Genomic DNA, 27,515 nt, shown 5'->3' with positions numbered 1-27,515 from the left:
TTGTTTCAAACACGAGCTTTCGGAGCACGGCTCCTTCTTCAGGTGAATGGAAAGGCTTGTTCCAGAAATGTTTATATAGACACAGTCAGAGATGCCCCGGAATGCGAGCACCTGCAGGCAATCAAATCATCAAAGATGCAGAGAGAGAGGTAACTCCAGGTTAAAGAGGTGTGAATTGTCCCAAGCCAGTTCAGTCGGTAGGCCTCTGCAAGTCCAGGCTTGTTGGTGGGGGCCGAATGTAATGCGACATGAATCCCAGATCCCGGTTGAGTCCGCATTCATGCGTGCGGAACTTAGCTATAAGTTTTTGCTCAGCAATTTTACGTTGTCGCGTCTCCTGAAGGCCTCCTTGTAGAATGCTGACCCGGAGATCAGAGGCTGAATGTCCTTGACTGCTGAAGTGTTCCCCAACTGGAAGGGAACAGTCCTGCCTGTTGATAGTCGCACAGGCGAATGAGGCTCCGGGAATTCTTCCACAGACCCCAAGAGGCCGACAGCGAACCCAGGGACACGACCAATGAACCGGAACAGCAGACCGCGAGATCTGCAGTGCAGCAACCGAAAAGGAAAGAGTCAAATTGGACCCCTCCGGAAGGCCGCTGCCCTAGACTCGACATGTATGCTCAAGCCGTCAGAAGTCGTGTCAATGCCAGATTCATCACTCGCAATCACAAGGCAGCCTCAAACGTCACCCAAGCACAACGCAACGCCATCCGCACTCTCAAGACCAACCGCAACATCGTCATCAAACCAGCAGACAAAGGAGGGGCCACCGTCATACTGAACAGAACAGACTACTGCAAAGAAGTATACCGACAACTCGACAACCAGGAACACTACAGGCAGTTACCCGCAGATCCAACCAAGGAACACATCCGCCAACTCAGCAGACTGATCAAGACCTTAGATCCAGACCTTCAGAACACCCTACGTGCTCTCATCCCACGTAATCCCCGCATTGGAGATCTCTACTGCCTCCCGAAAATACACAAGGCCAACACACCAGGCCGTCCTATCGTTTCAGGCAATGGGACCCTGTGTGAGAACCTCTCTGGCCACATCGAGGGCATCTTGAAACCCATCGTACAAGGTACACCCAGCTTCTGTCGCGACACGACGGACTTCCTACAGAAACTCAGCACCCATGGACCAGTTGAACCAGGAACATTCCTCGTCACAATGGATGTCTCGGCACTCTACACCAGCATCCCCCATGACGACGGCATTGCTGCAACAGCCTCAGTCCTCAACACCGACAACTGCCAATCTCCAGACGCAATTCTGCAACTCATCCGTTTCATTCTAGACCACAACGTCTTCACCTTCGACAACAAATTCTTCATCCAGACGCACGGAACAGCCATGGGGACCAAATTTGCACCTCAATATGCCAACATCTTCATGCACAAGTTTGAACAGGACTTCCTCACCACACAGGACTTTCAACCGATGCTATACACCAGATACATCGATGACATTTTTTTCCTTTGGACCCACGGCGAGACATCACTGAAACGACTACACGATGACATCAATAAGTTCCATCCCACCATCAAACTCACCATGGACTATTCTCCAAATTCAGTTCCATTCTTGGACACACTCGTCTCCATCAAGGACGGTCACCTCAGCACCTCGCTTTACCGCAAGCCCACAGATAATCTCACGATGCTCCACTTCTCCAGCTTTCACCCGAAACACATTAAAGAAGCCATCCCCTATGGACAAGCCCTCCGTATACACAGGATCTGCTCAGACAAGGAGGAGCGCAACAGACACCTACAGATGCTGAAAGATGCCCTCGTACGAACGGGATATGGCGCTCGACTCATTGATCGACAGTTCCACCGCGCCACAGCAAAAAACCGCACCGACCTCCTCAGAAGACAAACACGGGACACCACTGACAGAGTACCCTTCGTCGTCCAGTACTTTCCTGGGGCGGAGAAACTACGACATCTTCTTCGCAGCCTCCAACACATCATCAGCGAGGATGGACATCTTGCCAAGGTCATCCCCACACCCCCACTACTGGCCTTCAAACAACCGCGCAACCTCAAACAAACCATTGTTTGCAGCAAATTACCCAGCCTTCAGAACAGCAACCACAACACCACAAAACCCTGCCAGGGTAATCTCTGCAAGACATGCCAGATCATCGACATGGACACCACCATTACACGTGGAAACACCACCCACCAGGTACGCGGCGCATACTCGTGCGACTCGACCAATGTAGTCTACCTCATACGCTGCAGGAAAGGATGTCCCGAAGCGTGGTACATTGGCGAGACCATGCAGACACTGTGACAACGAATAAACGGGCATCGTGCGACTATCAACAGGCAGGACTGTTCCCTTCCAGTTGGGGAACACTTCAGCAGTCAAGGACATTCAGCCTCTGATCTCCGGGTCAGCATTCTACAAGGAGGCCTTCAGGAGACGCGACAACGCAAAATTGCTGAGCACAAACTTATAGCTAAGTTCCGCACGCATGAATGCGGACTCAACCGGGATCTGGGATTCATGTCGCATTACATTCGGCCCCCACCAACAAGCCTGGACTTGCAGAGGCCTACCGACTGAACTGGCTTGGGACAATTCACACCTCTTTAACCTGGAGTTACCTCTCTCTCTGCATCTTTGATGATTTGATTGCCTGCAGGTGCTCGCATTCCGGGGCATCTCTGACTGTGTCTATATAAACATTTCTGGAACAAGCCTTTCCATTCACCTGAAGAAGGAGCCGTGCTCCGAAAGCTCGTGTTTGAAACAAACCTGTTGGACTTTAACCTGGTGTTGTAAGACTTCTTACTGTGCTCACCCCAGTCCAACGCCGGCATCTCCACATCATGGCTACCATTGACACCGCAAACTGCCGGCTCAAAGTGGAGATGATCTCCAGGAACATCGCGCATATAGACACTGACATTCAGTTTCTACAAAGATGCAAAAAAGCAGACAAGATCCCGAAAGGACTACAGATCAAAAACCCACTCAAGTCGACTTACAACACAGACTACGCTGAAAGACTCTGCCACCGCACCTCTGTCACACTCCTCAAACACCTCGTACACCAACTCTACAGCAGTCGACGCAACCTGGAAACCAAGAGAGAGGCCATATTCTCAACTTGCGCTCAGGACACAGCAGACCAGCTGCGGAACACCGCCAAACAGATGAGACAGCAATACTATGCCACCTACATGCACACCAAGAACAGGAAGCTTGAGAAACTTGGCATCACCACCAGCAGCAATCAAGCTTCTCCCGGTACAACAGTCGAAAACAATACAGGGAAATCCATTGTCAACTTGTCAGACTACACCCTTCAACCAGACGAAATCGAAGTCCTCAGCAGAGGGCTCAATTTCTGCACCACCACCAAAATGGACCCCATCAGTCTCGCGGCAGATACGGAGGAATTCATCAGGCGAATGAGGCTCCGGGAATTCTTCCACAGACCCCAAGAGGCCGACAGCGAACCCAGGGACACGACCAATGAACCGGAACAGCAGACCGCGAGATCTGCAGTGCAGCAACCGAAAAGGAAAGAGTCAAATTGGACCCCTCCGGAAGGCCGCTGCCCTAGACTCGACATGTATGCTCAAGCCGTCAGAAGTCGTGTCAATGCCAGATTCATCACTCGCAATCACAAGGCAGCCTCAAACGTCACCCAAGCACAACGCAACGCCATCCGCACTCTCAAGACCAACCGCAACATCGTCATCAAACCAGCAGACAAAGGAGGGGCCACCGTCATACTGAACAGAACAGACTACTGCAAAGAAGTATACCGACAACTCGACAACCAGGAACACTACAGGCAGTTACCCGCAGATCCAACCAAGGAACACATCCGCCAACTCAGCAGACTGATCAAGACCTTAGATCCAGACCTTCAGAACACCCTACGTGCTCTCATCCCACGTAATCCCCGCATTGGAGATCTCTACTGCCTCCCGAAAATACACAAGGCCAACACACCAGGCCGTCCTATCGTTTCAGGCAATGGGACCCTGTGTGAGAACCTCTCTGGCCACATCGAGGGCATCTTGAAACCCATCGTACAAGGTACACCCAGCTTCTGTCGCGACACGACGGACTTCCTACAGAAACTCAGCACCCATGGACCAGTTGAACCAGGAACATTCCTCGTCACAATGGATGTCTCGGCACTCTACACCAGCATCCCCCATGACGACGGCATTGCTGCAACAGCCTCAGTCCTCAACACCGACAACTGCCAATCTCCAGACGCAATTCTGCAACTCATCCGTTTCATTCTAGACCCCAACGTCTTCACCTTCGACAACAAATTCTTCATCCAGACGCACGGAACAGCCATGGGGACCAAATTTGCACCTCAATATGCCAACATCTTCATGCACAAGTTTGAACAGGACTTCCTCACCACACAGGACTTTCAACCGATGCTATACACCAGATACATCGATGACATTTTTTTCCTTTGGACCCACGGCGAGACATCACTGAAACGACTACACGATGACATCAATAAGTTCCATCCCACCATCAAACTCACCATGGACTATTCTCCAAATTCAGTTCCATTCTTGGACACACTCGTCTCCATCAAGGACGGTCACCTCAGCACCTCGCTTTACCGCAAGCCCACAGATAATCTCACGATGCTCCACTTCTCCAGCTTTCACCCGAAACACATTAAAGAAGCCATCCCCTATGGACAAGCCCTCCGTATACACAGGATCTGCTCAGACAAGGAGGAGCGCAACAGACACCTACAGATGCTGAAAGATGCCCTCGTACGAACGGGATATGGCGCTCGACTCATTGATCGACAGTTCCACCGCGCCACAGCAAAAAACCGCACCGACCTCCTCAGAAGACAAACACGGGACACCACTGACAGAGTACCCTTCGTCGTCCAGTACTTTCCTGGGGCGGAGAAACTACGACATCTTCTTCGCAGCCTCCAACACATCATCAGCGAGGATGGACATCTTGCCAAGGTCATCCCCACACCCCCACTACTGGCCTTCAAACAACCGCGCAACCTCAAACAAACCATTGTTTGCAGCAAATTACCCAGCCTTCAGAACAGCAACCACAACACCACAAAACCCTGCCAGGGTAATCTCTGCAAGACATGCCAGATCATCGACATGGACACCACCATTACACGTGGAAACACCACCCACCAGGTACGCGGCGCATACTCGTGCGACTCGACCAATGTAGTCTACCTCATACGCTGCAGGAAAGGATGTTCCGAAGCGTGGTACATTGGCGAGACCATGCAGACACTGCGACAACGAATAAACGGGCATCGTGCGACTATCAACAGGCAGGACTGTTCCCTTCCAGTTGGGGAACACTTCAGCAGTCAAGGACATTCAGCCTCTGATCTCCGGGTCAGCATTCTACAAGGAGGCCTTCAGGAGACGCGACAACGCAAAATTGCTGAGCAAAAACTTATAGCTAAGTTCCGCACGCATGAATGCGGACTCAACCGGGATCTGGGATTCATGTCGCATTACATTCGGCCCCCACCAACAAGCCTGGACTTGCAGAGGCCTACCGACTGAACTGGCTTGGGACAATTCACACCTCTTTAACCTGGAGTTACCTCTCTCTCTGCATCTTTGATGATTTGATTGCCTGCAGGTGCTCGCATTCCGGGGCATCTCTGACTGTGTCTATATAAACATTTCTGGAACAAGCCTTTCCATTCACCTGAAGAAGGAGCCGTGCTCCGAAAGCTCGTGTTTGAAACAAACCTGTTGGACTTTAACCTGGTGTTGTAAGACTTCTTACTGTGCTCACCCCAGTCCAACGCCGGCATCTCCACATCATCATTCTCATTGACATTGTTCTGTTACTTACTGAGTTACTTTGTTTTTCAAATAAATGTGCTTTTTTTCTTTAAAGACCTTTCATTTTGGCTATTTAAAATATTAATTTTTTTACTTAATATACTATGCGGCCCTTTAAAATTGGGAATTTCTGAATGTGGCCCTTGCACGGAAAAGTTTGCCCACCCCTGTTGTAGCTGATAGGTGTAGTTTAACTCGTAGCAGATATTGTGTTTGCATGTTGAGATAACTCTTGTGTATGTAAATAAACCATCTTTTGAACTAATTAACTGGTTGTGTGGTCATTTGATCGATTTAAGGGAAAGACTTGTGGTTCACCGAGATAAGTAGAAGTACCCACAGTATTGGCGACGCTGTTGGGACCGAAACAGAGCAACATATCATGCACAATGACTCCAAAACAGCTTATCTGAAAGAATGTGACGTTTAATGGTCTGATGAACACAACAGAGTGGTCTGATCTGAAAAGAGCTCTCACTACAGCACTTGTTCTGTCGTTCTTTGATCCCAAAAGCAGCACGAAGGTCTCTACAGATGCCAGCAAACTCGGAATAGGTGCAGAACTGTTATAACAAACAAGTGAAAGGCAATGGCAACCAGTTGCATATGCCTCGAGAGCGATGACATACCCCCATAAGCACACCTGATCAGCACACCTCCTTAAGCAATTGCACTTTGTGTTTTCCTTTCAGTCATGTCGTCATCAAATCAGTGGGCATTGCAACTTTCATGTGATTGAAACACCAATGCACCTATGGATGCACTCATATCAGTATGACACCAGTGAATCAAGGCTGCGCGATCAAAGAAAATATTTATCAATGGTTTGATTTTGACCATCTCAAGAGGGAAATAATTATCCAGAGAGCACTATCTCTTCATTTGCCAGCTCACATTGATGAATAATTCAGAGACATTACCTTGCTACTGCCCCTAAATGCCCTTCTCACATCAAGATGCAGAGGCCTGTACCTCTACATGCACCCAAAGCTCTGAGGTTTGTTTGCATCATTCTCTCAGAGAGTGCCTCACATGGTTTCATTAGTTACCAACACTCATGATCTTGCATTCATAGAATCATAGAATTTACAGTGCAGAAGGAGGCCATTTGGCCCATCAGGTCTGCACCGGCCCTTACAAAGAGCACCCTACTGAAGCCTATGTATCTACCCTACCCTATCCCAGTAACCCCCATTTAACATTTTCTGGGCCCAAAGGGCAATTTAGCATGTCCAATCCACCTAACTCGCACATCTTTGGACTGTGGGAGGAAACCGGAGCACCCGGAGGAAACCCACGCAGACATGGGGAGAACGTGCAGACTCAGCACAGACAGTGACCCACCCGAGAATTGAACCTGGGTTCCTGGAGCTGTGAAGCAACTGTGCTAACCACTATGCTACCGTGCTGCCCTTCAAAATTCCTCAAAAGCCAACCACGTTTCTGTCCTGGGTGACATGGGGATTAGGCCCAGTGAGTATTGGCATAGCAGTCAGTGGCAACCTCTTCCCTTCAAAGACAACTATGACACTTGTAAAAAGTTCCAGTGGAAGCAGAGCAAAGAGCCGATGCACATGGGTAAAATCATCACAGCTCCTTGGCAGAAGATGGGCATGGATCTGAAACGAAAGGGAGAATGCTGGAAAATCTCAGCAAGTCTGGCAGCATCTATAGGGAGAGAAAAGAGCTAACGGTTCAAGTCCGATGACTCTTTGTCAAAGCTAACAGACAGAGAAAGTGGGAAATATTTATACTGTCGAGTGAGAATGAAAGATGAGTCATAGCCACAGAAACCCAGTGAAACTGGGTGCTAATGGCCACAGATACTAAGGGGAAAGAGTGTTAATGGCAGTCCCCAGAGAGGACAAAAGATGTGAAAGGCCAAACAGCAGGGAAACTAACATCGGAGGATGAACTGTAGGTGTGGGGGGAGGGGAAGGGGAAGCAAAGAGGAGAAAGGTCAGGAAAGGTGAATAAGATTGGGGGGAGAAAAATTAAATGTATATTAAGAAAGAAAGAAATGGTAAAAGACAGTTAAAATCAATTGAAAACAAATGGGTCGAGGTGGGGCTGATCATCTGAAGTTGTTGAACTCAATGTTCAGGATGGAAGGCTGTAGTGTGCCTAACCGGAAGATGAGATGTTGTTCCTCCAGTTTGTGTTGCGCTTCACTGGAACATTGCAGCAGGCCAAGAACAGACATGTGGGCTTGGGAGCAGGGTCTTTTGTTAAAATGGCAAGCAACAGGAAGGTCAGGAACCTGAATGCGCACAGACCAAAGGTACTCAGCAAAGCGATCACCCAGTCTGCGTTTGGTCTCTCCGATATAGAGGAGACCACATTGGGAGCAGCGAATGCAATAGACCAAATTAAAAGAGATGCAAGTGAAAGGCTGCTTAACCTGGAATGAGTGTTTTGGGCCTGGAATGTTAAGCATGGAAGAGGTAAAGGGGCAGGTGTTACACCCTCTGCGATTGCATGGGAAGGTGCCATGGGTGATGGGGGAGCTACTGGGTATGGTGGAGGAGTGGACTAAATTGTCTCGGAGGGAATGGTCTCTGCGGAATGCTGACAGAGGGAGTGAAGGGAAGATATGTTTGGTGGTGGCATTACGCTGGAGTTGGCGAAAATGGCGGAGGATTATGCGTTGCATACGGAGGCTGGTGGGATGAAATGTGAGAACGAGGGGGACTCTATCCTTGTTCTGGGAGGGAGTGGAGGGGGCAAGGGTAGTGGCGCGGGAGATGGACCGCACACTGTTGAGGGCCCTGTCCACAACTGTAGGTAGGAAATCACGGTCGAGGAAGAAGGAACACATTTTCAAAGCACCATTTTGGAAAGTGGCATCGTCGGAACATGGATCTTTTCCACTTCAATAGAAAAGACTACGTTTTGATCATCGATTACTTCTTTAATTACCCAGAGGTAGCAGTTAGCGAACTCAACTGCTCAGTGTGTTATCCAACATGCTAAAGGGATTTTTGTCTGGCATGACAGAGCAAACTCTGTTATGACTGACAATGCTCCCTGTTTCAAAAACTATGAGTGGACTGAGTTTGCCCATCATTATGACTTTAAGCACATTACTTCAAATCCCTTATATCCCCAGTCAAACGGGAAGGCAGAAAAGGGCGTGCACATTGTTAAACAGCTGCTAAACAAAAGCCATTGACAGCTAGGAAGACATTCGGGGCAGCAGGGTAGCATGGTGGTTAGCATAAATGCTTCACAGCTCCAGGGTCCCAGGGTCGATTCCCGGCTGGGTCACTGTCTGTGTGGAGTCTGCACGTCCTCCCCCTGTGTGCGTGGGTTTCCTCCGGGTGCTCCGGTTTCCTCCCACAGTCCAAAGATGTGCGGGTTAGGTGGATTGGCCATGCTAAATTGCCCGTAGTGTCCTAATAAATGTAAGGTTAAGGGGGGGGGTTGTTGGGTTACGGGTATAGGGTGGATATGTGGGTTTGAGTAGGGTGATCATGGCTCGGCACAACATTGAGGGCCGAAGGGCCTGTTCTGTGCTGTACTGTTCTATGTTCTATGTTCTATGTATCTGGCACTTTAGAGCAATTGTTCAGCACCACTTATCAATGGGCTGTCACAGGCACAGCTGCTAATGAATAGACAGCTACGACTGACCATGCCTTCCATTGCAACTCACCCTGTGGATCGAGGTCTGGTACGGCAACTGCTTCTTCAAAACTGGAGGCAGAAAAGATTTTACGATAGATACGCAAGGAAGCTCCAGCAACTGCATCCAGGTGACACAGTTAGACTGGAGGATGCCAGTGGAAACGGATAGTCAAGGTTTGCAATGGTACTGCAACAGACAGGTCTGCATTTGTTTCTCCTCATCACAGTCAGCTGGTCCTGCATAACGACAGAAAGATTGACTGTGAGCACTATGGAGGAAAGGGCAGTACAACAGCATGCATGTTTTTTGTGTTTGCTGAGTCCTCCCAGTAAAGAATTCAGATGATTTTTGTTCAGGATCTTACTTGAGATGGAGAGCTTAAAATAACTGGCAGACAGGGCGGCACAGTGATGCAGTGGTTAGCACTGCTGCCTCACCGTACCAAGGACTGGGTCACTGTCGTGTGGAGTTTGCAGATTCTCCCAGTGTCTGCATGGGTCTCACCCCCACAACCGACGAAGATGTGCAGGGTAGATGAATTGGCCACGCTAAATTGTCCTTTAATTGGAAAAAAATGAATTGGGTACTCTAAATTTATATTTAAAAAAATAATTAACAGACATTCAATGCTGATTTTCCATATGCTGATAGTATATGACATTTCTGTGGACGCTAATGGTTAGAAACTGATGCCTTTATGACAGTGTGAGTTCGGATTGAGTAGCAGTTTCACTTCCTGGTGGAGCAGAGCCGATCATACATCCTTTTTCAGCACTGCAGGGTGGTCCCTTTTTGTTTCCTGCACGTGCTGGACTCTCTTTGATCTCATCCCAGGCCGGCATGGTTAAGTGAGAGGATCTTCTAGTCTTTTCCCAATGGAAGAACATATCCTCCATTTGGTGGAGGGCCTAGAGGGGAATCCCCAGTGAGACTTCACTGAAACTTGGTGCTGGTGGTTTTGATCTTCTTGGCACCACATATTTTATGTGCTGCAGAATTCTTGGGTTGCAATAATTGAATATCTGTCCGAGTGCCATTAAAATATATCGTCACAACTTTCAACACCAGGAGGTAATGGCAGGGCGGATAAATCTTGCCACGTGATTCACCAGGCTCCTCGCTGATGGATAGTGAATTAGCTGAAAACTGGAAGATTGCACATGTTCAACCAATCCCTGCCCAGTGAGAATCAGCATTCCAAAAGGATTGTTCCCTCCACGACACCCTGGTCCACTCATCAATCAACTCAACACCCCATCTCCATGGCACCTTTCGATGCAAGCAGAGGAGATGCAACACCTTCCTTTTTATCTCTTCTCCCCCCCCTTCATCCAAGGCCACAAACACTCCTTCCAGGTACAATAGCAATTGATATGCACATCTTTCAAATTAGTATAATGCATTAGCTGCTCACAAATCAGTCTGCTCTACTTTGGGGAGACTGAATATGAAGCAGGTCACTGCTTTTCAGAACAATTCCATTTAGTTTGAAAGTGTGACCCTGAGCTTCCAGTCACTTGTCATTTTAATTCCCCATCTTGCTTGCATGCCGAATTCCATACCCTCAACATCGTACAGTGTTCCGGTGAAGCTCAAGGAACGGAATCTCTTCTTTCTATTTGGCACTTTAGTCTTCCAGTTTCAAATTTGGCTGGAATTCTCCCATCCTGATGTAGCAGGTTTGGTGGTGGGCGGGGGAGGAAAATAAACAACTACTCTTGGCGGGAACCAAAAAGTTGGAAATCCACAAGCGTAAAAGAATGTTACAATTCTCCCAATGACGGTTTGGTCCTCCTGCTAGTTTGTGGTGTGAACGATACGTGCATTCACGCATCTCATGAATGCTCATTAAAACAGTTGGCTGTCAGGATCCCATCAAACCTTCCGATCTTGCATCAGGGCAGAACTCGATAGATAAAGAGTGGTGTGCATAAGGCAGTCCTCATTTCACCAGAGACTTTGAGGTGAGTGCGACAAAGCCCAGCTGCCATAGTGCACACTGCTCCTGATGCACTGTTCACCAATCTGCTGAGGTAGACTGATTTATTTTCTCAATCTCCATGCCAAGCTAGTTTTGTGGACCTGATCGTGCTGCTGGACCCATGCAACCTCCTGTATCACCAGCCCGGATCAGTACTGCTACTGGGGTTGGGGAATGTAGGGGTCTCCTTCCCCCCCAGTGCTGCAGGACTCGTGCAACCACAGAATCACAGAATAATACAGAACAGAAGAGGCCCTTTGGCCCATCGAGTCTGCACTGACGCATGAAAGACCTTTGGCCTGCCTACCTAATCCCATTTGCCAGCACTTAGCCCACAGCCTTGAATGTTATGACGTGCCAAGTACTCATCCAGGTATTTTTTAAAGGATGTGAGGCAACCTTCTTCTACCACCCTCCCAGGCAGTGCATTCCACCACCCTCTAGGTAAAAATGCTTTTCCTCAAATGCCCCCGAAAGCTCCTACCCTTACCTTGAACTTGTGTCCCTTTGTAACTGACCCTTCAACTAAGGGGAACAGCAGTTCCCTGTGCACCCTGTACATACCCTCGTACTATTGTACATCTCGATCAGGTCACCCCTCAGAACCCAAGCCGATCCAACTATCTCAGACCCTGATGGACTGTACACAATAGTTAGTAGCACGCTTCATCAAACTCCTGTAGCCTTGGTAAATGTCTATGACCCACTGCGATGATGCAAAGTTTATCACTTCGCTCCTAACCTCCCTTCCCAACCTGGACACGCATCATCTTATCTTCAGAGGAGACTTGAACTATGTCTTAGACCCAAAGTTAAACCTACCCCCCCTACATTAACACAAGCCTCCATTTCACTTATTCTCAAAAAATACAGGGACCGGAAAAAGTGCAGCTCTAATAGGCCCATCTTTCGCCTAAATGCAGTTGATGCACTGTTTGGAGCCATGTCTCCCTGACATAATTTATGAAGACCAATGGCTTATTGTCACAAGTAGGCTTCAAATGAAGTTACTGTGAAAAGCCCCTAGTCGCCACATTCTGGCGCCTGTTCGGGGAGGCTGGTACGGGAATTGAACCGTGCTGCTGGCCTGCTTTAAAAACCAGCTCTTTAGCCCTGTGCTAAACCAGCCCCTTCATAAAGCTTGACTAATTCTCTTTTCAGCTGGTTGAATGCATTGCATAACAATTCGCATTCTATCCAGATTCTTGTTTCTATTCCAATGTCTCCCCATCTGCCAACCAAAATAGTTTTTGCCATGGTTAATGAGCTAACACGTTGTTCATCTAGGCAGGAAGATTGCCGGGAGCCTGAGAGCGATACTTGAAAGGAGGAGACAAGTTGGTTGTCCAGCTCTTCCTAATTTATTGTATTATTGTTGGGCGGCCAAACGACCCAAGCCCGAACTGTTTCCTTATGGAGGTACATTCCTGCAGCTCATCATCTTTTCCTGCCTTGGTCCGTGTTCCACTCCCCTTCTCCCCCTCAAAATTCACATGAAACCCCATCTGAATATCCATTTTAATAATATGAAAACAATCTCATTAACACTTTAAGCTTTCCGCTCGTTCCCTACTAGGCCTTATTTGCAAGAAGCACTTGTTTTGCCCTCCGTGCTTGGCTCGGCGTTCGCCTTGTGGCCATGCAGTGCACAGCTGAACTCAAATCTGGCAGCGCCTGCTGGACCAAGGTCAGCCTGGTGGTCACCAGCATTCCCGTGCTGGCCTCAAGGTCCTTGCATGTCGGAGCCAGGCCAGGAGACAGAACGTGGATGGACTCCTCCATCGTGCATGCTGGTCTGCTAAGAAACTCTTGAAGCTCTGCCCGATGTTCTGTCTCTCTGCAAGTGAGCTGACAGTTGTTTGCGCTGTATCTCTGCTCTGGTGAAGGGTGTGGGTCAGCGCTGTGATGGTTATCCTTGAGCCCTCTCATTCTCAGATGTGCTCCGGAGCTCATGGCTGTGTTTTGCTAAAAAACACAAAAGGACAATTTTGGTGGATGAGCTGAAGCAAATTCAGAGTACATTACACTCGCTGTGAATTGCAGGATACAGTGAAGTGATGGAGCTGAGATCCGTACGCATTGTCACAGGAGTGATCACTGTCCTTGCCGGCAAGCAATGCTGCAGCTTCCTCAAACTCTGCCATCCCTAACCTGGTCTGGGATCACTGAAGTTGGGTGGGTAACAGTCGGCACCAGGTTGGAACCAGGTGTGGAGAGAAGGGACAGAGGGATTAGAAAGGCTGGAACATTGGAGGTTGGGGGAAAATCAGAGGTCAGAGAAACGATTGGGATCGAAACACTAATGATTGGAGACTAGAGGAAATATAGGGCGCGATTCTCCGCTCCCCACGCCGGGTGTGGGAATCGCGGGAGGGCCGCTCTGCCACCCCCCGCGACTCTCCCACCCCTGCTCGGAGAATCGCCGCTCGCTGTTTTTCCCGGTGACCGACGATTCTCTGGCCTGGATAGGCCGAGCGGCCTGACGACTCCGACGGGTTCACGCCGGCGGCAACCACACCTGTTTGCTGCCGGCGTGAACATCGCGCGAAAGGTAAGTTTGGGGCCTGTGGGGGGCGGAGAGGGGATTGAGCACCACGGCCATGCTCGGGAGGGGACTGGCCCGCGATCGGTGCCCACCGATCATCGGGTCGGCGTCTCCAAGAGACGCATTTTCTCCCCTCCACCGCACTGCAAGATCAAGCCGCCACGTCTTGTGGGGCAGCGGAGGGGAAGACGGCAATCGCGCATGCGCGGGTTCGAGCCGGCCAACCTGCGCATGCGCGGCTGACGTCACTAAGGCGCCGCCGGCCGTGTCATTATCGGGCACGCCGCCTTGACGCCAGCGTGAAGGCCCGGCGGCTGAGCTTCACGAAACGCCTCTCCTAGGCCCCCCGGGGGGGGGGGGGGGGGGGGGGGGGGGGGCGAGGAGCGGCCTCCGACGCCGTCGTGAAACACTCCGGGTTTCACGACGACATCGGCCGTTGTGGAGAATTCCGCCCATAGTGTCTGGATGGGGTCCAGAATTCGCATCTCCAGGAATTGAAGATCAATCTCCAGGACACTGCTGTGTGCAATTATGGAGAGAAATCATTGGGACGTTAAAAAATATTGTATTTTTGTCATTTTCTTGGAACCTTCCTGTTTATCAGCTATAGAAATGGCGAAAATGGGAAATAAAGGCAGTTTGGCTGACAGCCAAGCATCACTCAATTGAGTAATGAGTCTTTATCATAGATTATACAGTGCAGAAGGAGGCCATTCGGCCCATCTTTGGACTGTGGGAGGAAACCGGAGCACACGGGGAGGATGTGTAGACTCCACACAGACAGTGACCCAAGCCGGAATCGAACCTGGGACACTGGAGCTGTGAAGCAATTGTGCTATCCACAATGCTACCGTGCTGCCCAAGTCTTCTAGCTGCAAAGCCTTCTAGCTTTCCAATTGGTGTAGGAAATCAGTGTGTCACAGGGATGATGTGTTGGCTAATTAATGGCTGGAGAGTTTGGAAAAAGTATGTGATGAAACCTCCAGGAATACTTTTTGATTTTTGTTATAACCCGACAGAGGCCACGGGGTCTGCAACATCAGAGTCCCATTGGCCTCACCTGTATGGGTGGCACGGTAGCACAGTGGGTAGCACTGTTGTTTCACAGCACCAGCGTCCCAGGTTCAATTCCCACTTGGGTCACTGTCTGTGCGGAGTCTGCACACTCTCCCTGTGTCTGCATGGGTTTCCTCCGGATGCTCCAGTTTCCTCCCACCAGTCCCGAAAGACGTGCTGTTTGGTGAATTGGACATTCTGAATTCTCCCTCTGTGTACCCGAACAGGCGCCGGACTGTAATGACTAGGAGCTTTTCACAGTAACTTCATTGCAGTGTTAATGTAAGCCTACTTGTGACAATAATAAACTTAACTGGTGTGATCTCCCCAGATGAAGGGGCGGAGCTACACCCTTAAGCAAGATTTCATTGGGACATAACTATCCCGGCCCACACGGGAGACCCTTTGGGGAGTAGTTGTATTCCAGCAGGTAAAATAAGTATTGAGTTTTCTAACAGTCATCATTTCTGTGTGGTTGCTCGTCTGGAACTTTACAAATGTTTCAATTCATTTAATGCATGGTTATTTGCTTCAACATTCAGATTAAGACATTATGTGAAATCAATAAAAAATAAAACTTTTGAGGAAAATTTGGAATGATTCAGACAGACTAGAGGATACTGTTAAGCACAGTTGGCAACCTTATGCCTGGAGTAAGGCACGGTCAGAGGCCAGAGTGAAAATTGAGGAACAGAGAAAATATCAGGGTGGGGAGTGTGGCACTAACAATTGCACTCAAAGATGAGAGACAAGTTCAATCGCGGCTTTATTGCTGTGTGATGCTATTCCTCCGGCTGCAACTGAAGACTAGGGTCTGAGTGACTCTCACGCATATTTATACACAAGCTCCCTGTGGGCGGAGCTAGCCGGCAGGGGCTTACCGGAGGAACCTGTATTACAGGTACAGCCATACATCCCCCTACTGCAGTACACATAACTACAGTGGTTATCACCATAGGGAGATCAGTAGGTTTGACCTACTGAGATTTGTGGGGTTGACCAGAAGATCCAGGGAGAAATTGGAAGGGTCAGGGGTGCCCTACTGTAGGTGGGGTTAGTTGTGGTGGCTAGCCTGTCCCCCATTACTTGGACCCTAATTATGTCTTTGGCCTCCAATCTTCCTCCACCTAATTCACCTCTCAGTTCCACTGACATTAAATCAGAAGCAGGCAAGTGGATGTTCAACTTTTATTATCCCACCTGAAACAAATCTGCTAATTTTGGAGGATTGAAATTATTCTAAATCTCTACTCATAAAGTGGTGAAACACTGCTGGTTAACATACATAGAAACCTCCAGTGATGCTGGCCTAGATTTTTTCCATGTTGGTCAACATTTTATTTACATAGACCAGCAGCGAGGTCATCAAATATGAACAAGTCCACAACCAAGAAACCAAGTGAATGAACCTTTTGAACAACCCTGTTAGGAAAATCATTTGTACTTTCAGATTCACAATTTCAGTGTTATTTGCTTCTTGGAATCTACAACACAAATGAGGCAAATGTGGAGCATTTTGCTGTTTCATCACACTGTGGCACAGTTTAACAATCGGCATGTGTTGTGGAACTGCCTTAATGGTGCTGCAAGCTTTTTGTTTCTACTTTTAAATTTCACATCCAGTGAGAAGTAAAATAGGGTTCTTTATTGGATGACAAAGGCCATGAATGACACATGATACACTTGGCATGTTGCCCCTTTTGGGAGTGCTTTCTCTGAAACTCAGAATCTAACACAAATTGCTGAAGCAGTTCAGAAATTAGTGCGAATTTCAAATGGACAAGTACAGTTTTAACGATACAGGTGCTAAATGCAAGTTATAATTACAGTATATTTTATAATTTGAGAAGACTAATGTGAATTCATATTCTACAACAAGAAGTTGAATCTTGTACTTTGTCACTCTGGTGATTTCTTTCTAGTAGACAATTGCATGTTCACTGCAGGAGACAAGGTTAAGCCAGCAAATCCCAGACCTGCTGACTCCTCGCGTTCAGCCCAGCACAGAGATGCCTTTGTGAGCATAATTATCATCCCCTCCCATTAGCAAAATAGTTTGTTTAGCCCCTTCTGTGCTACTGTTGCAACTACAAAATAGACTTAGAATTTGGAAAAACAATGACCTGCCGGAAGGTCTGATTTATTTATCTGACTCATCCTACAATTTGAGATTGTTTTTACTCTTAATCTATTTACTTGATGAGATGCAATCTAAAATTAAGGGATTTAGGATTATTAAAGTGTTTGGAGGAGGGAGTTAATTCATAGTAGATTTTTCCAGAGCATGGGTTCAAGGTGTTTGTGATCCAACAGCTTCATGCCTGGCAACCTATCCTTTGGCAGCCATTGGCCAGGACTTTTCCTCAAACAGTTGGATCCCGCTATTTGCATCAGATTGAATTTGAAGTTTTCAGCTCACAGTCCACAGGGCAGACATTGCAAACAGTGTCAGGAGAAATAAAAGTTTTTTATACTGACTTCTTCTGTATAATCTCCTGAACTCCTGCAATTGACTAGTGAAAGGTAATAGTAATTGAGTTAAATCTCTCCCAAACGTGCTTTGAGTGGAGACAGTTGAAGGAAAAATATAGGACGCTATTCTCCCTAAAAATGACAGTGGGCGGAATTCTTCGGCAAGATTTCTAAGTATGGTAACGACCGGGAACTCCTGTGAGCTTCCCGGCGCTCGGCCCAGTGAGGTTGGCAACGCTAGTCAACATTAATTGCTCCACTTAAAGAAGCCCCACGGGCTACTCGCCACAAATGACGTCTCGCCAACCGATTTGCTGGCACTGCGCTTGCAAGCCTTCCTCTAACAAGGTGGAGCAGTACTTGCTCAGCCAACCCCAGCCAACTTGAACAATGGAACCCAGGAAACCAGCCCCAGGATTCGGAGAATGCAGATCTGGGGAGGCTTCTAGACACAATGGAGGCCAGGCGGGATGTGCCGTTTCCCCGAGGGCCTGGGACGAGGTGGCGGCGGCTGTCAGTACAGGATGTGTGATCAGGAGTACAGGCCTCCAGTGCCGGAAAAAGGTCAATGAATTAGACACCAATGCCCCCACGCATCCTCCTCCTACCTCCCGAGAACTTCCCGCCCCCATGCGCGTCCACCCTGCCAACGCTTCATGCGACACCCATGCTTCCCACCATCCTCCTCTCCCTTTGACCCCTCCCCAACCCTTCCTTCACAACCCCCTTCCACCACTGTGAACCACGCTTGTGGCTAATGAGTCCTCTCTCTGTCTCCTCAAGAAAATCTCTCCCACAATCACCAGGAGAGGGCCCAGATTGGCCGTGGGGTGCTGGACTTAAAACTCTTCACCTCCTTTGAGGAACAGAGCCTGGAGACGAGTGGGGTGGCCAAGAACAGGGCGGTCCCCCACAGGGAGGCTGGCAAAGCCAAAGGTGAGGAACCACCAGGCTCCACCCAGAGGAACAGTCAGACATGAGTTGTAATTGCTTTCTCAGACTGACCCATCCCTCCCACTGACCACATGCCTATTCTCCCGCAGGCCCTACAGCCGACGGCGACGGCCCATCCTTGGTAGGACCCTCTCGAGCCTCCCACAAGATTACCTTGGAGGGGAGCTCCAACAAAGACACGATCGAAGGGTCACAGCTGTCATCTCCACCTTCCACCAGCGCATATACAGGCATCTCGGTGGGAAATGTTTGTGGTCAGGCTTCTGGGGCGCAACCTCCTGAGCACCACACAGCTACTGATGCACATCAGGTGGAGGCAAAAACCCCCAGTCAAGACAGCAGTTGGAGGTCTGCTAGATCTCAGGATCCAGCTAGAGAATGGGGAGCGTGCAGGAGATTCAGAGGGATATGTCAGCAACACTCGAGCAGATCCATGGCCGATTAGAGGAGTCCCAGAGACTACAGGCACAGGTGACGTCGGCGGCATTGCGTGGCACCAAGGCCGACACTGCTAGGGTGACGACTGCAGTGGAGAACCGGGTGCACGACGTTGGCACCATTAGTGAAGATGTCCAAGGCGGTATGCAGTTGGTGACGGTCATGACTGAGGGACTTGGCTGGGGGATGTTGCCCAGTTCCCAGCTGACCTTGATGAGGTTCAGATCAGAATGGCAGCGACGCTGCAAAGTTTGTCCCAGTCGCAGGTGGACATTGCCGAGGCACCGCAAAGCATGTCCCAGTCACTGAGGAGCATCGTCGAGGGAGTTGACATGATGGTGCTGACCATGGGGAGATCTGGCATAGCCAGATGATGTAGGAGTAGCTGGGGCACATTCTGCTCCTCCACGCCAATGTGAACCCCAGGGACCCAAGGGCACCAACCAGGAGGAGGTGGCGCTGGGTGGGAACCCAAACCCGTCCCATGGAGTGGCGACGATGGCCACAAGCTCCCCTGAGTTCCATCCCTCGGTGGAACAGGGTGGCACGGCTGTACATGTGCCACCAACAAGTGTGCCGGGGCCCTCCGGCCCCAGAGCCCTCAGAGGATGCTCGCCAGGGGCATCGAAGGCCACGGGCCAAGGTAAGCAGCTGGCTGCTACCACCTCAGATGTGCATCCTGGGGACACACACTAGATGTAGCGGTAGAACTAGAAAGGCAAAGCACATCAAGGATCACAGAGGGCACCGGAGGAGGGCGTAGAGTGGGGGTAGGTAGGGGGTGAGGGGAGGGTGGCAACATTGGATAAGTGGGGAATTATAGACACCTTGTGCACAACCAGTATCTTGTCTCTATTACTTTCTTCCGCTATGCAGGCCGACTTCTGAACACTTGGCCCAGCTCTCCAGGCATCCCACCCTCTGGCCGTGGAGCTGTGTCCCATCCCCGGTTGTTCATATGTTGGCTGCTGCATGTGTGGTGTTGCCTGCCACAGTGTTCAAGCATCACGGTTTGATTGGGATGCTCAGCAATGACTCCCACATGCTACATTGCTCGTCCACCCACGGGAATCCACTTGGGTTGTGTGAAGTGCTCACTTAACCACCATTGCCAATTCCCTATTAGTGATAGCCTTTAGCCATACGGCCAGAGGCCTAGGCAATTGATGGGGGTTATCGGTGGTTGGTGGGGCAGGGACGAGGGTTGCCCCCGGAATGTGTAGACACGATCCAAGGGTTGGCATGGTGGTGCCATGTTACTTCCCAGTTGCCCCCAGGTTCACGTTTTTCAAAAGGAGTACTAATCAGTGGCAGCTTGCTGAGGAGGTCGATGAATGACGGGAGGTCATTGGATATGGTGTGGGTCCTGTTAATTGTATGGAAACAGAGCTTAAGTGGCGAGATCACGATTTCTTTTTTCTTACTTTATTAGTTTCAAAACCAGAGTTTAGAATGTGGACAGGGGCAAACCCCTAATCCAGCTTCTTGTCTGCTCCCAAAAACAATTCAAATTTAATCCAATTCATGGTACCCATAAGAGAGACAGACCAGATCCAGGCATTACACCTGGCCTCACGCTGATCATAGCCAAAAGGCCAAGAAGCGATCCCGATTTTGTCTCGGGAAGCGGACTTGTTGCAAAGCAAACTGTTTGGTGCCTGGCACGGCTCTCGTTTTCAACCTCTCACGCGATTCACCGGCCTCGTTTCGCTCAAGCGAGAGCGCAACGAGGCCGTAGAATCGCGCCCAGTGTCATTTCGGGCAGGAATCATTCCCGTCGGGTGGGTGGTTACGATCCAGATCGCAATTCACCCAGACTTAGTGCACAAAAGTATCCCCCACGTGAATCACGCCATGCTAAAGTCCACAGGCGTTTGATTCGCCTGACTCGGGGCTCAGCTGTCACTGCTAACAAAGGGGAGCAGCAGTTAAAAAGTCCCTCAGCATCATTCCCAGTCAAGCCAGGAGGATGGCAGCGTGAAAACCTTCAATTTCTGAATTCAAATCTGGCCAGGCTTCTGGAGACCGTGGAGGAGAGGCAGGCCACTGTACCCCTGAAGGATAGGAGACCACACAGCAACGTGACAAATCCTGCCTGGGAAGCAGTGACAGCAGCATAACAAGGAGGACATGTGTCCAATGTAGGAAGAAAATGATTGACCTCTTACGAGCTGTAAGAGTAAGTTACCACCTCTCTTCTTGGCATCAGTTCCACCTGCCACCCCTGGAATCTACCGCCCCCGCCCCCACCAATCCACTGACTCTCACCTCGCACCTTCCCAACATCCGACCTCCCAGATTGTTCCTCAGAAGTCCCCTGGCACCCATTCTCATAACCCCTTTCTGTCTAAGTGTGGTGTCCACACATCTCACCTGCTTTAGAGCCCCTGAGCTGCTAGACATGCAGCTCACAATGTCCTCTTTTTGTCCTCTCAAGAGAAGATAATAAGAGGGAAAGTGGGTCTGGGCCCCAAGTTAAGAATCCTCATCCCATAAGAGGAAAGGGCCCTGAAGATCATGGGGTGGCCGAGGAGTGGCCAAAAGCGAAGTTGGCCTGCGCTAGAGAAGTGAGGATCCACTGCACCTTCACCCAGGTGGCCTGTCTCAAGTGAGTTGTTGACGTCCCAGACTCTTGTCCTTGCCTTCCACTGAACTCGTGTCCCTTGTCTTGCAGGATCACCATCTGATGAGGCCGGGCCATCTGGAATCGCACCCCCAAGAAACCACTTCAGAAGAGCGCTCCAAGAACACCGACAATGCATCACACCTATCACCCGTACCTTCCACCATTGCAGAGACACACATCTCGGTGAGCGACATTAGCAGACAGGCGTCTGGGTTGCTATCAGTTAACTTACGACAGGGAGACAGGAATGGCCTTGTGTGCAGTACCATCTTGAGGATTGTGATGCATTGATACGTGAATGGCAATTGGGGGGGGGGGGGGGGAGCAGATCAAAATGCTGATTAACAGCAACAAGAAGCAACTCCAGGAGATCTCCCAGCTGAACCCACAGTTGGCAACCATCTCTCAACCCGTTGAAGCCTCTTTGATTTTAGATGTCTCTGATCATCACCTGCCAAGCAAACTAAGCACAAAAACCCCAGCATCCATTTGTCATCCATTTCAAGGGGACTTTTTTTTTGTAGCTTTCTCCAACCAGACATTCATCTGGACTAAACTCTACCACAAAGGAAACAACCTCTGGACTTGGACATCCCGGACTTCAGCAATCACGTGAACTAATATTAATGAAGTTATCTGTAAACAAAAAAGTTGCTTGGAGCAATGAAGTAGTTGAGATCATACTTCATTGTCCGGTCAGTAAAAGTTACTCATGTTTGCCAAAAGGAGTTAATTCAGCCAGTATTCTTCCGAACTTTTTTGCCAAGTGACCAGATAGTTGTTAAATGCAGAAATATGCTGCAGTAACAATATGCAAAGAAAGTTTCTACTTTGGTCCGATCAAGGACAGTAGCGGAAGATTGTGATTTGAGTCTGAAGAGATAGGAGAGGTCTTGAACAAGCACTTTTCTTCAGTATTTACAAATGAGAGGGGCCATATTGTTGGAGAGGACAGTGTGAAACAGACTGGTAAGCTCGAGGAGATACTTGTTAGGAAGGAAGATGTGTTGGGCGTTTTGAAAAACTTGAGGATAGACAAGTCCCCCGGGCCTGACGGGATATATCCAAGGATTCTATGGGAAGCAAGAAATGAAATTGCAGAGCCGTTGGCAATGATCTTTTCGTTCTTGCTGTCAACAAGGGTGGTACCAGGGAATTGGAGAGTGGCGAATGTTGTGCCCCTGTTCAAAAAAGGGAATAGGGATAGCCCTGGGAATTACAGGCGAGTTAGCCTTACTTCGGTGGTAGGCAAAGTAATGGAAAGGGTACTGAGGGATAGGATTTCTGAGCATCTGGAAAGACACTGCTTGATTAGGGATAGTCAGCACGGATTTGTGAGGGGTAGGTCTTGTCTTACAAGTCTTATTGACTTCTTTGAGGAGGTGACCAAGCATGTGGATGAAGGTAAAGCAGTGGATGTAGTGTACATAGATTTTAGTAAGGCATTTGATAAGGTTCCCCATGGTAGGCTTATGCAGAAAATAAGGAGGCATGGGATAGTGGGAAATTTGGCCAGTTGGATAACAAACTGGCTAACCAATAAAAGTCAGAGAGTGGTAGTAGATGGCAAATATTTAGCCTGGAGCCCAGTTACCAGTGTCGTACCGCAGGGATCAGTACTGGGTCCTCTGCTGTTTGTGATTTTCATTAACGACTTGGATGAGGGAGTTGAAGAGTGGGTCAGTAAATTTGCAGATGATACGAAGATTGGTGGAGTTGTGAATAGTGAGGAGGGCTGTTGTCGTCTGCAAAGAGACATAAGAACATAAGAACTAGGAGCAGGAGTAGGCCATCTGGCCCCTCGAGCCTGCTCCGCCATTCAATGAGATCATGGCTGATCTTTTGTGGACTCAGCTCCACTTTCCGGCCCGAACACCATAACCCTTAATCCCTTTAGATAGGACGCAGAGCTGGGCTGAGAAGTGGCAGATGGAGTTTAACCCTGACAAGTGTGAGGTTGTCCATTTTGGAAGGACAAATATGAATGCGGAATACAGGGTTAACGGTAGGGTTCTTGGCAATGTAGAGGAGCAGAGAGATCTTGGGGTCTATGTTCATGGATCTTTGAAAGTTGCCATTCAAGTGGATAGAGCTGTGAAGAAGGTCTATGGTGTGCTAGCTTTCATTAGCAGAGGGATTGAATTTAAGAGCTGTGAGGTGATGATGCAGCTGTACAAAACCTTGGTCAGGCCACATTTGGAGTACTGTGTGCAGTTCTTGTCACCTCATTTTGGGAAGGGTGTGGAAGCTTTGGAAAAGGTGCAAAGGAGATTTACCAGGATGTTGCCTGGAATGGAGAGTAGGTCTTACGAGGAAAGGTTGAGGGTGCTAGGCCTTTTCTCATTAGAACGGAGAAGGATGAGGGGCGACTTGATAGAGGTTTATAAGATGATCAGGGGAATAGATAGAGTAGACAGTCAGAGACTTTTTCCCCGAGTGGAACAAACTATTACAAGGGGACATAAATTTAAGGTAAATGGTGGAAGATATAGGGGGGATGTCAGAGGTAGGTTCTTTACCCAGAGAGTAGTGGGGGCATGGAATGCACTGCCTGTGGAAGTAGTTGAGTCGGAAACGTTAGGGACCTTCAAGCGGCTATTGGATAGGTACATGGGTTAGGGTAGAATAATAGAATAATGGAGTGTAGATTATTTTGTTTTTAAGGGCAGCACGATAGCATTGTGGATAGCACAATTGCTTCACAGCTCCAGGGTCCCAGGTTCTATTTCGGCTTGCATCACTGTCTTTGTGGAGTCTGCACATCCTGTGTGTGCGTGGGTTTCCTCCGGGTACTCCGGTTTCCTCCCACAGTCTAAAGATGTGCAGGTTGGGTGGATTGGCCATGATAAATTGCCCTTAGTGTCCACAATTCTATGATCTATGATTAACCTAGGACAAAAGTTCGGCACAACATCGTGGGCCGAAGCGCCTGTTCTGTGCTGTATTTCTCTATTTACTCTATTTAGTGTTACGTACAGAGACTGCAAAATTATGTGTCCTGTAAGAACAAAGACTGGAGAAGGAATGTACAATCACCTGCTGCAAAGTGTTCAGTTGCTGAACTTAAGGGATATGAGTAGATGAAGCAAAGGTTAACTTTCTGAACGTCTTGTCTATGTTTGATTCAGCAAGGATAATTTTAGCAACTTTGAGGATGTAGCTGGTATTGATTTAATAAAACTCATAATTTTTTATATAAACAAAATACTGTCAATGCTCTGAATCTGAAATGAAAACAAATAATGCTGGAAATACCCAGCAGACCAGCCAGCCAGCATTTTATGGAGAGAAAAACAGAGTTAATGTTTCAGGTCAAAAAATTTTCATCTGAACTACTAGCTCATAATTTAACTTCTAATTTTGTTAACTCGTTGCTAACTCACAATTATTAAAAAATCTTTTCCTGCAGGTTTCTTGGCATCTAACATTTAAAGATCTTTTTGACTTATATTGATTACTATTTTCTTTTTCCCACACAGGGTGCAAGGGCCTGTTTTATGCGCGATATCCCATTCTCTGCTATCTACTTCCCTTGTTATAATTACTTTAAAACCTCCTTTACAAATGAGAATGGGCAGGTGCACCCTGGAAATCTGCTGTTGTCAGGAGCTTTGGCTGGTGAGCACCCACTTTTTGCCTTTGCCTGTACCTTGCTTGCTTAATACATAGAAACATATGTGAAAATAGAAGCAGGGGGATGCCAGTCGGCCCTTCGAGCCTGATCACCCATTAATTATAATCGAGGCTGATCAAGATCAATGCCCTTGATCCAGCCTTCCCCTCCTATATCCCTTGGTCCCTTTATCCCCAAGAGCTATTTCTAACTCTTTGAAATTGCACAGTGTTTTGGCTTCAACTACTTTCTGTGGTAATGAATTCCACAGATTCACTACTCTCTGGGTGAAGAAATTTCTACTCACCTCAGTCCTAAAAGATTTACCCCTTATCCTCAAACTATGACCCCTAGTTCTGGGTTCCCCCACCATCGGGAACATTCTGAATCTACCCTGTCTAATCCTCTTGGAGTCCATAAGTTTCTATGAGATCCCCTCTCACTCTTCTAAACTCTGATAAATAGAATCCCAACTGACTTAGTCTCTCCTCATATGACAGTGCCGCCATCCCAGAAATCGACCTGGTAAACTTTCACTGCGCTCTTTCCATAACAATTTTTTTTTTTTAAATGTATTTTTAAAATTTAGAGTTCCCAATTATTTTTTCCATTTAAGGGGCAATTTAGTGTGGCCAATCCACCTAACCTGCACATCTTTGGGTTATGGGGGTGAAACCCACGCAAACACGGGGAGAACGTGCAAACTCCACTCAGACAGTGACCCAGGGCCGGGATTCGAACCCGGGTCCTCAGCTCCGTAGGCAGCAATGCTAACCACTGTGCCACCGTGCTGCCCACCTCTTTCCACAACAAGAACATCCTTCCTCAGATAAGGACAGCAAAACTGCACAAGACTCCAGGTGCGGCCTCACCAATCATAGAATTTGCAGTGCAGAAGGAGGCCATTCGGCCCATCGAGTCTGCACCGGCCCTTGGAAAGAGCACTACACCTTCACCCTATTCCCGTAACCCAGTAACCACACCTAACCTTTTTTACACTCAGGGCAATTTAGTATGGCCAATCCACCTAACCTGCACTTCTTTGGACAGTGGGAGGAAACAGGAGCACCTGAAAGAAACCCACGTAAACACTGGGAGAAAGTGCAAACTCCACACAGACAGTCACCCGAGGCCGGAATTGAATCTGGGACCATGGAGCTGTGAGGCAGCAGTGTCAACCACTGTGTCACCATTCCTCCAATGCCTTTTTACAAATACAGTAAACATTCCTATTTCTATACTCAAATCTTCTCGCTATGACGGCCAACATACCATTTGCCTTCTTTACTGCCTGCTGAACCTGTGCGCTTACTTTCAGCGACTGATGCAGGAGGACACCAAGATCTCGCTGAGTATCCACCTCTCTCAATTTACACTCTTTCAAATAATAATCTGCCTTCCTATTTTTGCTACCGAAGTGTATAACCTTACATTTATCCACATTACACTGCATCTGCCATGCATATGCCCACTCATTCAGCCTGTCCAAATCCCGCTGAGGCATCTCTGCATCCTCCTCACAACTCGCCCTACCACCCAACTTTGTAATCTGCAAATTTGGAGATAATACATTTAATTCCGTCGTCCAAATCATTAATACAAAGTGTGAACAGTTGGGGTCCTAGCACAGATCTCTGCAGTAACCCACTCGTCACTGCCTGCCAATCGGAAAAAGACCCATTTATTCCAATTTCTTGCTTCCTATGTGCTAACCAATTTTCTATCCATCTCAAGACACTACCTACAATCCCATGCACTTTGGATGAGGAGGTGTGTAAGAGGGTCCGGAAGAGCATTGAAAGATGTCTGGCCACTAATGACACGGGGGAGGTGCAGGTGGGGATGGTCTGGGAGGCCCTGAAGGCGGTGATCCGGGGGGAGCTGATCTCCATACGGGCACATAGGGAAAGGAGGGAGAGACAGGAGAGGGAGAGGCTGGTGGGGGAGCTTTTGGACGTGGATAGGAGATATGCGGAGGCACCAGAGGAGGGGCTGTTGGGGGAACGGCGCAGTTTGCAGGCTAAGTTCGACCTGTTGACCACCAGAAAGGCAGAGACACAGTGGAGAAGGGCGCAGGGCGCGATTTATGAGTATGGGGAGAAGGCGAGTAGGATGTTGGCGCATCAGCTCCGCAAGCGGGATGCGGCGAGGGAAATTGGGGGAGTGAGGGAGAGGGGTGGGAACGTAGTGCAGAAGGGGCCAGAAGTAAATGGGGTCTTCAGAGACTTCTACAAGGAGCTGTATCGGTCAGAGCCGCCGACGAGGGGAGGGGAGATGGAGGGCTTCTTGAACAAATTGAGGTTCCCCAAGATCCAAGAGGAGCTGGTAGAGGGGCTGGGGGCGC

At 48.8% G+C, this 27,515-nt stretch overlaps 1 protein-coding gene across 6 annotated transcripts in view; it reads left to right on the top strand.

Annotated features, from left to right (window-relative positions):
• Positions 1-27,515, top strand: part of LOC119966204 (calcium-binding mitochondrial carrier protein Aralar2) — a 413,059-nt gene that overhangs the window by 322,493 nt on the left and 63,051 nt on the right. For 3 of the 6 annotated variants that reach the window (XM_038797538.1, XM_038797535.1, XM_038797536.1), the window contains 2 exons: positions 21,607-21,741; positions 25,038-25,176. The exons of 1 other annotated variant lie outside the window; for it this stretch is intronic. In XM_038797538.1, the coding sequence (XP_038653466.1) occupies positions 21,607-21,741; positions 25,038-25,176 (274 nt within the window). The remainder of the gene's footprint in view (positions 1-21,606; positions 21,742-25,037; positions 25,177-27,515) is intronic. 2 more of the 6 variants (XM_038797537.1, XM_038797539.1) reach the window with 2 other exon arrangements.

The sequence above is a fragment of the Scyliorhinus canicula genome, chromosome 5 (assembly GCF_902713615.1).
Source record: "Scyliorhinus canicula chromosome 5, sScyCan1.1, whole genome shotgun sequence".
In the NCBI taxonomy this organism is placed as follows: Eukaryota; Metazoa; Chordata; class Chondrichthyes; order Carcharhiniformes; family Scyliorhinidae; genus Scyliorhinus; species Scyliorhinus canicula.
Note: the sequence above shows the minus strand (reverse complement) of the source record. Positions and strands in the feature narration are given on the sequence as shown.